Source organism: Carassius carassius, chromosome 47 (assembly GCF_963082965.1).
Source record: "Carassius carassius chromosome 47, fCarCar2.1, whole genome shotgun sequence".
NCBI lineage: Eukaryota > Metazoa > Chordata > Actinopteri > Cypriniformes > Cyprinidae > Carassius > Carassius carassius.
This window is the reverse complement of record NC_081801.1, coordinates 26,157,040-26,171,192: the sequence shown is the minus strand read 5'-3', so window position 1 is coordinate 26,171,192 and position 14,153 is coordinate 26,157,040. Positions and strand designations below refer to the sequence as shown.

The following is a 14,153-nucleotide window of genomic DNA, read 5'->3' as shown; positions in this document are numbered from 1 at the left end:
CGAAGAATCTTGAAGGGCCCAATGAAGCGAGGGGACAACTTCTTGCTTGGGAGCCTTAAACACAGATCACGGGTGGAGAGCCACACCCACTGTCCAGGCCTATACCGCGGACCCTCACGTCTCCTACGATCCGCATGAAGTTGAAAGTGGCGGATGGCATGTCGCAGATGGACATGAGCGGTATTCCAAGTGGCCTCGCTGCGTTGCAACCACGTATCCACTGCAGGGAGGTCTGACGGCTCTCCTGACCACGAGAAGAGAGGGGGTTGGAAACCTAAGACACATTGGAAGGGCGTTAGACCAGTGGCAGGCTTTACCAGGGAATTTTGGGCGTACTCCGCCCAAACCAAGAATCGGCTCCAGTCCTGTTGGTTCTCGTAACAGTATGTCCGTAGAAACCGAATGAGGTCCTGGTTCGCCCGTTCAGCCTGACCGTTAGACTGCGGGTGGTATCCAGAGGTGAGGCTGATGTTGATATTGTGTTTGGAGCAAAGTCCCCTCCATACACGGGAAGTGAACTGAGGGCCACGGTCGGAGACAATGTCCTCGGGGAGACCAAACAGATGAAATACGTGATTGAGAAGTTCCTCCGCAGTCTGCATGGCAGTGGGTAGACCCTTAAGGGGAATGAAACGACAGGACTTGGAGAAGCGATCCACGACTGACAGCACTGTGGTGAATCCCTGAGACGGAGGTAAATCCGTTACGAAATCCACAGCGATGTGGGACCACGGGCGCTGAGGAACTGGAAGTGGCTGTAAGAGACCGGCAGGTTTAAGGTGGGAAGATTTGACAGTGTTACAGGTGGAACATTGATGGATGAATTTGATAACATCAGTCCAGAGTGTGGACCACCAGAAGCGATTGGAGACTAACTGTACAGTAGCAGTGATACCTGGGTGTCCCGCGCTGGGTGTGCAGTGAACCCATTGAAGCACCCGCTCACGGAGCTCGAGAGGCACGATAAGGCGGTCCACAGGAAACTCGGCCGGTACAGGAAGAGCTTGTTGAGCCTCAGTGACCTCAGAGATAATATCCCACTGCACAGGTGCCACGATCAGAGTGGGAGGTAGGATGGGTTCTGGCTTGGTGATTTCGTTGAAATCCTCGAACTGACGAGACAGAGCATCAGCCTTCCCGTTCTTGGACCCAGGTCTGTACGTGATCCTGAAATTGAAACGGGAGAAAAACAGTGACCAGCGAGCCTGGCGAGCATTCAAAAGCTTGGCAGACCTGATGTATTCAAGGTTTCGGTGGTCTGTGAGGACGGTGAAAGGTTGACGTGCCCCCTCCAGCCAGGGCCTCCATTCCTCCAGGGCAGCCTTCATGGCTAGAAGCTCCCGGTCACCCACATCATAATTGCGCTCTGCCGAGCTTAACTTGCGGGAGTAAAAGGCACAGGGAAACATTCTTGCAGGGTTACCGTGACGTTGGGACAGGATCGCACCCACTCCAGTGTTCGAGGCGTCAACCTCCACGACGAACTCCCTGTCCGGGTCTGGATGATGGAGGATGGGTGCGGCAGTGAATCTCTCTTTCAGCTGATTAAACGCTGCAGTACACTCAGAAGACCATCGGAAGCGCTTCCCGCCCTGGAGAAGAGATGTGAGAGGAGCTACAATGAGACTGAAGTTACGAATGAACCTACGATAAAAGTTGGCGAACCCCAGAAATCGCTGTAACTCCTTCACAGAAGAAGGTTGAGGCCAGTCCACCACGGCCTTGACCTTGCTGTCATCCATGAGAACCCCCTCAGCGCTGATGACATATCCCAGGAAGGTGATGCGCGTCTGATGAAACTCGCACTTCTGAGTTTTGGCGTAGAGCTGATTCTTAATCAAACGTTTGAGAACTGCACGCACGTCCCGTACATGAGCTTCGAGAGTCTCTGAAAAAATCAAGATATCATCAATATAAACAATAACCCTCTGATTCAGCATGTCCCGGAAGACTTCATTAACGAAAGACTGGAACACAGAAGGACTATTGGACAGCCCGAAGGGCATTACCCGATACTCATAGTGGCCAGTAGTCGTAGAAAAGGCCGTCTTCCACTCGTCACCTCTGCGGGGAAGTCGTGGCCTAATGGTTAGAGAGTCGGACTCCCAATCGAAAGGTTGTGAGTTCGAGCCCCGGGCCGGCAGGAATTGTGGGTGGGGGGAGTGCATGTACAGTTCTCTCTCCACCTTCAATACCACGACTTAGGTGCCCTTGAGCAAGGCATCGAACTGCTCCCCGGGCGCCGCAGCATAAATGGCTGCCCACTGCTCTGGGTGTGTGTTCACAGTGTGTGTGTGTGTTCACTGCTCTGTGTGTGTGCATTTCGGATGGGTTAAATGCAGAGCACAAATTCTGAGTATGGGTCACCATACTTGGCTGAATGTCACTTCACTTTCACTTTCACCTCTCCGTATGCGAATGAGGTTGCAAGCGTTCCTCAAATCCAATTTGGTGAAGTACCGGGCTGAGCGAAGCAGGGACTAAAGGCAGAGTCAATATTTCACAGTTACCTCATTGAGACCACGGAAATCGATGCAGGGCCGAAGACTCCCGTCCATCTTCTTGACGAAGAAAAACCCCGCGGACGCCGGGGATGTAGAAGTGGTGATAAATCCTTTAGCAAGCTGTTCCTCGATATACGCTCTCATGGCCTCAGTCTACGGTTGCGAAAGTGGATACACACGGCCATGCGGGGGAACGGCTCCAGGTAGAAGTTCAATGGCGCAGTCACTGGACCGGTGCGGGGGTAAAAGTGAAGCCTCTCTCTCGCTGAAAGCCTGAGCCAAATCATGATATACAGCAGGAACTCCTTGCAGATTCACTCTCTCGGGGGAACTGTGGCTAGATTCAGGACCATGGAGAGCAGGCAAGCAGTGGGCGTGACAGAAAGGAGACCATTGATTGATTCTCCTGTCGACCCAGGAAATGAGAGGGTTGTGTCTCTCCACCCATGGCAATCCCAGAATCACAGGATGAAGGGGTGAGTTTATTGAGTACAACTGAATTCTCTCTGTGTGACGAGACCTGAAGTTGAGCGTCAGAGGCTGCGTGATGTATTGTACCTCCCCTGTCCCCAGGGGGCGTCCATCCAGAGCGGCCACAGCCACATGAGACTCACAAGGAATGAGAGAGATATTTTTAGACAAGGCAAACTCCAAATCGACAAAATTACCAGCGGCACCAGAGTCAATTAAAGCTCTTGTTTCACAACTACTCCCATTAAAATACAATGAAACTTCGAGGGTGAGAGAACGTGGAGAATTAATCAAAGGACCCACCGCAGAGGTATCACTGGATCTGGGTCTTACAGGACATGAAACTCTCTGATGACCGGCATGGCCACAGTACTGGCATAATTTACTCCGCATCCTTCTCTCACGTTCCTCTGTGGTGAGATGTGTGAAGCCGACCTGCATAGGCTCGTAATCCGTGCCGGAAGGGGGAGGAGTGAAAAAGCTGGATGTGAGAGGCATGCGTCGAGAGCGGATGAGATTGTCGAGGCGAATGGCAAGCTCCATAAGTTCTCCTAGGGACATCCCATCATCGCGACACGCCAATTCCCCTTGCAGATGCGTTTGCAGCCCCCTACGATACAACAGTTTAAGCGGTGACTCTGTCCACCCCGTCTGCGCTGCCAGGGTGCGGAAGGAAAGCTTGTAATCCGCCGCGGTGGAATTCCCTTGACTTAATGTGAGGAGTTGTTCCCCTGGTTCCTTGCCGCCAGCGGGATGTTCAAATACCTCTCTGAATTGAGACATAAACACATTAAAGGAGGGAAAGGTATGATGACCCCCAGACCAGAGAGCAGTCGCCCACTCCAACGCCCTCCCGGTGAGTAGTGAGCAGATGAATGAAACGCGGGACGCGTCATTGGGATACAGCTGGGGTTGCTGGCTGACGAATAATTCACACTGCAACAGAAATCCTCTACAGGCAGCTGGTGAGCCATTAAACTTCTCTGGTAGAGATAATTTGGGATTGCATGCAGCCGTACTCACGCTTGATGTGACGGGCACAGGTGCAGCGGGAGCTTGAGCTGAATTAGCGACCGCACCCTGCAGAGTGAGAGTATGAACAGACCTCACAAGTTCTTCGGTGAGATTCGTTAACTTGGTCAGCTGCTGTTGGTGTGTGAGTAACACAGATGCCTGGGAATGAACCTCGGAAGCAAGACTCAGGAAGTCTGCTGGATCCTGTGGTGGTGAAGTGTTCTGTAATGACGAAGTAGAGGCAGTCAGATCCATCTGCAGGATTTTATTGAAGCAGGTATCAAACCAAGGATGCACAGAGCATAAAACACTAAAGTAGCACGAAGCAACATGCAGCGTGGTAAAACAACACTTCACAGAGAAACACAGAACCAGGCAGTCCAGATAAAGGGGGGATAATGATTAACAGGTGGATATGATGATGCTGATGAGAAAACCAGACAGGGCTGGAAACTAATGATAGCAGAAGGGAAGGATGGGAATTGCAGTCCTAGAACTCAGGTGACAAGGAGCGCATGAGACCGGAGAGAGGTGAAGGCGCGCGCTCCGTGACAATATATATATATATATATATATATATATATATATATATATATATATATATATATATATATATATATATATATATATAGTATGTATATGTTTATGTTATTATTATTAATAATAGTTTTTTAATTACATTTTTGTATTAAAGCCAATAAAAAATTCATTTTCTTTCATAAGCTTTTTTTGTACTGATTTGATTTTGTCTTTTTTTACACCACACCTCTCCCCCTCTCCATCTTTTTTTCTTTCTCTTTCTCTCTTTTCTTGTAAGCCTCCACTTTTTTCCCATCATCACTGATTATGTAAGGCTAATGTAGGCAGCAAGCGTGCAGGCTTCTCAGTGTGCATAACAGGGCACTCTTTGTGATTGCTGGCTGGCCTGGCCTCATTCATCCACACAAGTGCAGAACCGCTGTAGCATTGAACAGAAGGCAGAGCGAGTGTGGATGTATGGGACGAGCAGATTTTACTGTTCAAAGCTGATCCTGATTAGAATCATTAGGCATTTGATTGCACATGTGCATTTACATGGATAGACCTAGAAAAAGGCCAGTTTTCCTCACTGTATTACCACTGTAGAGATTATCAGCTGCATAATTCTTTGGTTTAGCTCAGATTTAATTATGTTTATATTGGTTCCATATGGAAATTACAGACATGCTCTGCAGCCAAGAGAGGTAATGATGGGGAAGGATGAAATGTTCCTAGACAAAGATGTTTTAGTGGCATCACCTTTAGCTATAGTGCTTGTAATAATGATTAAAAAACACAATGATTTATGGAGAATAACTCTCCCCCACATTAGCTTTACAATACCTGTCCCAGGATCTTCAAGAAATTTCATGAACACTGTCAGAATGACATCGAATGGACATTTCGATGCGTAAAAAGACAACTATTTTTTAATCAGCGGTTAGCTGAAGGCAGTCTTTGTGTTTCACTGATTGAGGTGCATAACTCCCACTCCGCCAGCTGAAAGCATGACAAATCATACAATTTTAAGATTCTGAATCATCAGCTGAAAGAAAAGAATGGTGATAAAGCTACCTCACACATGCACAAATGTTTTCCTAACTTTCTAAATGAGGACACATTCAGGGTTATCTTGTTTGATATTCACAGAATGTGAGAATGTGAGAGCACTTAACAGTGTACTCATATTTTCAGTTGTTGGGATAAAAATATATCACATAATATCAATGCATGGGCAGCTTCAACACATTTCCCCCCAGTCTATTTAAAACCATGCAATCACTTTTAAAGCTAAGATATGAGTTTACAGAATTTAATTCCTTAAAACTCATCGTTGATAATCAAAATTACATATATGAATGTTTTATTTCCATTTTTCCATTTAAAATGGTTTGAATGTATCCCTTCACCCTTACCTCATTTAGTATACAATGAAACCATGAATATGCAAATTAGTCTTGTCCTCCACCCAATCACAGCAGCTCAGACCTGCTCCACTTTCACTGTTAACTGAAGTGGTGAACGCTACATAATGGCAAGTGGCAATATTGGATAAATGGTTTTCGGAGAGTGAATCCGTTTATTCAAATTCACTCTCGTATGATTCCCATAAAGCTATGTTTTAACAAAACAGCTCAAACCCACCTTTGCATCAGTGAATGTTTTTTTTAATTATTATTATTATTATTATTATTATTATTATCATCACTTGCATTCGTTAATACTATCGGGTAGGTTCAGTGTTGGGTTTGGTGGAGGGGATTTGTTATTTTCCACTCAATGTTACATTTGAATTCTGAACTGTCGCAATAAGTACCTCAACAACGGAATAAAAACACGGTTTTAGCACAGCTAACTTACAAATCTTACAGTCTAGTATGTAATATTGCTGTTGCTGAAACGTCACCACATGCATGTATTTCCAGTAAGCCTGAGTTGTCTTTGGTAGACTCCTGTTTTAAGGAGAAAAAACGCAATGATGAATTTGCACATGGTTTGTCTTTACGTATATATATATATATAAAAAAAAACCAGACAGTCATGTAAACAATGTTTAAAACGTGATTTTAATCGCAATGGGTCTTTAAGTAACTTTACTACTACATGTCACCTAACTGTCTAATTAATCAAATAAATTTGCAGCTACAGGTCAACTAATTAATTCTCACTCTCTTATTCAATCTCAATAGCATATAGTATTACTAGACACTTAGGTTAGGGTTAGTAGAATAAGTTGACATGTACTTGCAAAAGTTACTTCTAATCAGTAGAGAATATCTGTCGGGGGACCATTAAAATAAAGGGCCTTAGCATACACCCAGTTCAATGTGGCACTAGGGTTGGGTATCGATTAGGTTTTTTACAATACAGGTGCCATTTACTTACTTTAAGCCTAATAAATGTATTTCATGATCTGGGTCATTGTTTAATAGAAAACCACACATAATGTTTCTACTGTATCTCTGTCAATCACTCTGATATTAAGATGAGTGCTGTCTGTCACTGTCTGTATTACTGAATTACTGTATGGTCATTCTTTATAAAGTAGCAACAATGTTGTTGGTAAAGTACAGGACTGTGCAAAAGTCTTAGGCACATTAGTATTTTCACCCCAAAAAAGGGTTTTAAGCCAGTAATTTATATATTTTGCTGTAGTATGTCTGTGGGAAATATCAGTTTACATTTCCAAACATTAATTTTGCCATTCATTTTAATTATAATCTAGTGAGATTTTTTAAATCACAAGCAGATCTCTGTGTGTTGCTATTGTCAGACTGCTTGTGCATTCAAAAATCTCTAGTCTATGTATTCCGCTTATACTACGGTTACCACACCTCAAGACATCGATCCGATGATTTATGTAAAGGGATTCGTCTGGTTTTTGTACTTAAACCACTATTGTGAGTAGGACTATTTCTTCCGCATTTCATCCAATCCCTCTTTTGCTTGTACCAAATGTCATTTTTAAGCTGGTAACGGAGGCTTGAGTTGTTGATAGCATTCTACTGCAGTTATTAATGAAGTTATTAGAAAGAAAGCGAGAGCGACAGAGACGCACAAAAAGAGAGAGCGAGAGAGAGAGAGGCTAACGTACCTCTGTGTGTCACTCAACAATCTTCTGCTACAGTGTCTGTAAACAGCGCTGAAATGTGTTAAGGGCTTTATTTTCGCTGGAGGAAACAGCTGTGATGTGATGAGCGGTGACAAGCAAAAACTTTACAGTAGATGAGAAACCGAAAACTGTATTTATGACAAAGAACTGCACAGATACAGATATTCTAACAATCTGTCGATAAACACACACCTTGTGTCCTCTGTTTCAGTTCGAGTCCGACTGCACTGCTCCACCGCGGTCTGCGGATTGAAGAGTGAGCTTAAAGATCAGGAGGAGACTGGTCTGCTGCCTTTTTCAAATGAAACATAACGGGACTGACTCTGAGGCGATCGCACATTTGTGTACAGTTTATGGCTAATGCTATAGTCCCGCTAAAAAAAGCCTAGCGACGTCCATGCTTCTAGTGTAGGCTACATTTCGGAGAACCAGGACAAATATTTCAATCATTCGCTCAGGCATTTAAGAGGCACCGAAATGAGGCCCCGAAATCTGCATTCTGATTCGTTTCGGTGCATACCGGTTCCATATTGACTCCAGGTTTTGGTACCCAACCCTATGTGGCACCAGGCGCAACACAAGTGTTTTTCTGATTGGTTTATGGCACATTACCCCCAAAATAGAAAGAGAATATGGACAACCCTTTTAAACCATGTGCCGGCTGCGCCGATCATTTTTTCCCATCCTTAAACTAGCAAAAGTCGATCCGGACACACCCTAAGTGCATTTGCACAGTGCACTTAAGACAGCGTACTTAGTTCATTAAAATAGGGCCCAAAGTGTGAGCATATATTAAGCAGACAGACTACTAATACTCTAATGACTGTTAGTTGACATATTTGCAAAGTTACTTATAGTTAGTCGAATGTCTAAAGGTGTTAGCCAGAAAGAGATCAAACAGTCAGTCTTTGTAAATCCTTGTTTCCAAGAGTTGTGATTGCTCAACTGAAACCATTTCTTGTCATTTGCACGTTTAACAATGAATCTCTCTTGACCGCAGGTATCACCACTGTGTTGACCATGACCACCATCAACACACATTTGCGGGAGACGCTTCCAAAGATCCCATATGTCAAAGCCATTGACATGTACCTGATGGGTTGTTTCGTCTTCGTCTTCCTGGCTCTGCTGGAGTATGCGCTGGTCAACTACATCTTCTTCGGCAGAGGACCGCAGCGGCAGAAGAGAGCTGCAGAGAAAGCCTCCACAGCCAACAATGAAAAAATGAGAATGGACCCTAACAAAGTATGTTTGGAATTCACACACTACCACAGTTTACAATAGCTGCACAGTAACTCACGCAGTTATAAAAAGGCAAATTATAAAAATAGTGATAACACTTTACAAGCATTTTGTTTCGAATCAGTGCTACCAAGAGAAACAGTGCCTTTTTGCCACGCACTAGGCTTGATTTGACGGTTTTACATTTACTACTGAAGTTGTAACGATACAAAGCTGGTTGAAAATATCTTTAAATACATTAGTTAAAATCAAATAAAAATATTTTTATTTTCATTTAATATGTAACACTTCCAAGGTTCCGTTAGTTAATATTAGTTAATGTATTACCTAACATGAATGGACAATGAACAATACATTTATTACAGTATTTATTCATCTTTGTTGATGAAAATAAAGTCGATCATTGTTAGTTCATGTTAATTTACACTGCATTAACAAATGTTAACAAGCACAACTTTTGATTTTAATAATGCATTAGTGAATGTTAAAATGATCATTAATTAAGATTAATAAATGCTGTAGAAGTATTGTTCATTCTTAGTTTATGCTAACTAAAGTACTCAACTAATGTTAACTAATGAACCTTATTGTAATGTGTGAACATTTAATTAAACTGTATTTAATTAAATTGCAAATTAATAAAATTAATCTGTTAATATTATTTAATGGACTAACACTAACTTAAACTAACAATTAATTGTTGTATTATTATACAACATAAACAAATGCATTGTCCATTAATTATCGGGACCTTGTTTTGTTACCAAAATAGTATATTATTATTATAAAGTGGCTCTTCAGGTCATCTCAGAATATTTTTCCAAACTATTGTGCTTTCTATGTTAAAGGGTGTTCACAAATACAATGATTAAATAACATTGCATCACAGCTCAATTGTATCAAACTGAAGCTACAATCGCTGATGCTCACGTTGCTGGAAATCCTCCTCTCTGATTTTAAATAAATGATTTCAGGTGGTCTTCTGGTTTCAAATCGATGTCAGTGTCAGTGCCCTCTACTTGTGCATGGTGCTTTTGATTGTTCTGTCTAGTCTGTGTTCATATCTTCACTGCAATTTCAATGTCTGACATGATTGTAACTAACATGAGACTGCATTATAAAAACTGTACATTAGAGTAGTTTGTTTGTTTGACTGGGGAAGCTATGGTTGTTTCTTAACATAGTAGTTATCTCATGATTTCAGTCATATATCAAGGTTGTTCGGCTTTTGCAAACATCAGATGTGGGCTTATGTCAGGGTTGAGGTAGTTTGTGTTTATAATCTTTACTGTCAGTCAAGCCTTTTGCTTATCTTTTTGTTTCAACTAAAGGCATACAAATCTACCACCATTATATCAGTATATGGCATTTAAATTGTCATCTGCAGGTGTTCACATAAGTCATCGCCGTCAGAATGACCCTGTAATGTGTGCTCACTCAGCTTTACAACATTAATATATTATCATGAGGTGACAACAGATCTAAAACATCTTAATAACAAGATAAATATACAGTGACAAGAATACGTTTGTGAACCCTAAATATTTTACCTGGATTTCTGCATTGCTCACTCATAAAATTATAATTATAGACACATCAACAACAAGTCATAAATATAAACATATTGTATTCCAATTTTGAGGATATGTAAAAATAAATAAAATAAAATAAAAATAAACAGGAACACATAAACAGTTAAACTTTTCATACTGTTCGACACTAAGAGATCACTGACCAAGAAACTTCTCCAAAAGCTAATTGCAGTCGATTAGGAAGCCTGTTGTAAATAACTGGCAGACAAAGCCTGGTTACTGACAGATCCGTTCTAGGAGAGAGTTAATGTGACACAATGCCAAAAGCTTTGACAGGCCCTTAAAATACATTACAGTGATGCACAAAGCTGGAAAAGGCTAGAAAACACATCCAGAAAACTTTTTGAAAGTCTTTGTTCTTATGTCCACTGTAAGAAAAACACTGAACATGAATGGTGTTCGCGAAAGGACAACACATGGGAAATCAGAGCTGAAAAAGAGGAAATGGGGCACTGCAGAGGAACTCCAAAACCTCATCTCAGCTGTGAGGACTGGTGCAAGGATCATCATGATTTAGTGCTGCTGTGTTAACTTGGGAAACTTTGCAAAAATTAAAGGAAGAAGGAATTCAAAAGTGCATCAAGACATTGACTTGAGTCCCATCCTTAAAGGGGACATCGTATGAAAGTTTCACTTCTTTTTTGTGTGTATGTGACATCGGATAACCATTTTCCACAAGTATGATTCTTAAGGGTCTTCATGAAAAGTCTATAACATACTTTAGTTTAAAATTCCTCAATGGTCTTGTAAAACAACACCGTTTTTACCTTGTCAAAAAAAAACACTGTTCACAGCGAGCCGTTTGGGTGCACGTCTCTTTAAATGCTAATAAGTTCTGCTCACCTCGCCTTCTCTTCCAAAAAGACGATTTGCAAATAATCAAAAATGTTTGTGCATTATTGGATTAGTGAAGTTGTGTTTATTTATAATTATGGGTTAAATTAAGGCCAGACCACATTTTTCATTATAAATAATCAATGTAGAAACCCAAATATTTCAAAGGGTTCACAAACACATGCTTGCCACTGTATGATAAATGTGACAGATGCATGAAAAACAGTTTAGAAGAAGCAGAAAAACACCACTCAAGCTTTGTAAGAGTGCTTTTATTTTATTTATTTCTGGTCCTGGTCTATCATTATTTCAGTAAAAGCTGAGTGCTTATTTCAGAGTAGTGCTGGCTTACTGTAGTTAGAGGATAAACTAATGTTTAGTTGTTTATATAATTTATATAATTATAACACTGGACTTAGGGATTTGATATTAGGCTTTTTATTATTGGCATTTAGAGTTGTTTTCCCCTGGATTTCGGAGACCTTATTAGAATAGATCTTTCTTTCTTTCTTTGAATGAAAACCACTGATATATAATCACTCAAATAATAACAGCACTAATAGAAATGGTCAAGACTTTTTATTTGTTGAAATTCTGAAGGTGTTTTTCTGGTGCTCAGATGTATTACAAATTTAGGGCAGTGCTTTTCTTTGAGGCATAATCCACAAAATGCCAGCATTGCCTCACACTCTTAAAGAAGCCCAATATGTAAGTTTCACCAGCTTTCTTGAAGTGACTGCTTTGACAGCAATGATTTTGTATGCTTTCAGTGGTTGGTGGGAAATGTAGTTCAGAGAGACGATGCTCTATATGCCAGAATGAAACAGAGGGATATTGACGCGCATGACTCCATGTGGGAACCGATCTTTGTGGATGATGCAGCATTAGGACTAGGCGATTCAAAAAATAAGGTACTGAAAAGTTCATCAAGAGAGTAATGGCATACAATGCTGCAACTTTATTTGAGACCCAGCTTTTTTTTTTTTTTTTTGCAATTCCTTATTTCCTCTTTCTCTTGACCCAAATAGAAAATTCTGTCCTCATTGTATTGCTCTCATATTGTCTAATGACTTTCTTCTTAAGGGAAGGTCTATCAGTCGCAAAAACTATTATGTATGGATTCAGATGACTTTACACAAGTCACACAGACAACTTACTTTTTTTTTTTGTTGTTGGAGCTTGCCTACCTTTTTTTTTTTTTGGTAAAAAAGACTTGAGGTTGATTAAATCAAGACCGATTTAGTTTTTTTTGTTTTTTTAATTATTCATTTAAGTGCACAATTTTATTCTCCATAGCCATCATCACCTCTCCTTTCCCTCCAAACCTCTCTTTTGAAATATTTATTTTTTTTATAAATTTGAAAAGGTTATAATTTTTTAGCAATAAATAGCATAAATACCATCATGTGTACCACCATGCCTTACCTTACTTTGCTTTACATCTCCATGTGCACCAACCCATTTCCATCAGACTGTGTGTTACTGGAACTGTGTTGGTTTGTCTCAGTACGTGTTAAATACTGTGCTGAAGTTTAAATCATAATTCTTGAAAAGCAATTGGTAAGTCAGCATTTGAAAATGTTGTTATATAATTGTGACAAATTTTATTGGTATGGATGTTTGTTTTTGCCACTAAATAATAAAAATAATAAAAAAGTTAATTGCAATGTTTAAGCTCACAATTCTAACTTTTTATAAGATAAACACTTATAACTGTAAGTTATAAAGTCAGAAATGTGTGATATAAACTCGCAATTGTAAAAAAAAATAGAAATGTGATTTTTTCCCCCTGGTAATTAGACTTTATAACTCACAATTGCAAGTTTATATCTCACAATTCTGAGAAAATAAGACAGAACTGCAAGACAAAATTCATAATTGTGAGCTTATGTCTTACAATTCTGTGAAAAGAAGTCAGGGTAACACTTTATAATAACTGCACACTACGGATCATTAGTTAAGCATTAGTAAATAGTCAATTCATCCTTTATAAAGCATTGTTACAACACTGATAGGCATTAGTAAGCAGTTTATAAATACACCTATACATGTTTTGTTCTCGAGCATATCTATAATGTTTAATAATTGCATTTTCATACTGTATTAATGATCAATTTATAATTTCTAAAATATTATGTTATTTGCACACCAGTTATTTAGCAGTTTTCAGTGATTCCTAAGATCATCAAGAAAGTGTAAGTGATTAATAAACTATTTAAATGTACATATGTAAATCTTATATTTTAGACACATCATAAAAGTTGCTCAGTGTGTTAATAACTGCTTTATTAACACATATTCCTGCTGTAATTCATGATTTAGTCAGGTTGTTATTAGTAGTTGGCAGCCATCTATTTTTGTGAGCTCATCTAAAGTTAGGTGTGTTTATAACTTGTAAATCATTTACAAAGGAGATTTAAAGCATAAAACAGAGATTTTCTTTTTCAAGGTTGAAAATAATGAAACTGTACAACTGTTAACTTGATAAAAAGTGAAAAATAAACCTCAGCAATTTCATAAAAATAGGTGTACAGTTGTATATTTTCATTTTTTTTATTGCATTTTGAAATAAATACAGAGTTCTGTATCCCTCTGTGTTGTGTTTATTTTTTTCTGTTAAGAAGATAACATCATTTAAACAGATTTGTATTTGTAATATATATGCTTATAAATCAAGAACAAGGCATTTATAGATGTATTTACTGTATAAACTGCTTACTCATGACTATTAATGTTGGGACAATGCTTTAGAAAGGATGAACTGACTGTTTACTAATGCTTACCTAATGATTCAGAGTGTGCAGTTATTAAGTGTTACCGAAGTCAGAATTGCCAGTTTATATTTTGCAATTCTGTTTCTATTTC

At 40.0% G+C, this 14,153-nt stretch overlaps 1 protein-coding gene across 2 annotated transcripts in view; it reads left to right on the top strand.

Annotated features, from left to right (window-relative positions):
* Positions 1-14,153, top strand: part of LOC132130983 (gamma-aminobutyric acid receptor subunit beta-2-like) — a 107,684-nt gene that overhangs the window by 91,947 nt on the left and 1,584 nt on the right. Inside the window, exons 8-9 of one of the 2 annotated variants that reach the window (XM_059542905.1) lie at positions 8,621-8,865; positions 12,059-12,199. In XM_059542905.1, coding sequence (XP_059398888.1) covers positions 8,621-8,865; positions 12,059-12,199 — 386 coding nt within the window. The remainder of the gene's footprint in view (positions 1-8,620; positions 8,866-12,058; positions 12,200-14,153) is intronic. The other variant, XM_059542907.1, reaches the window with a different exon arrangement.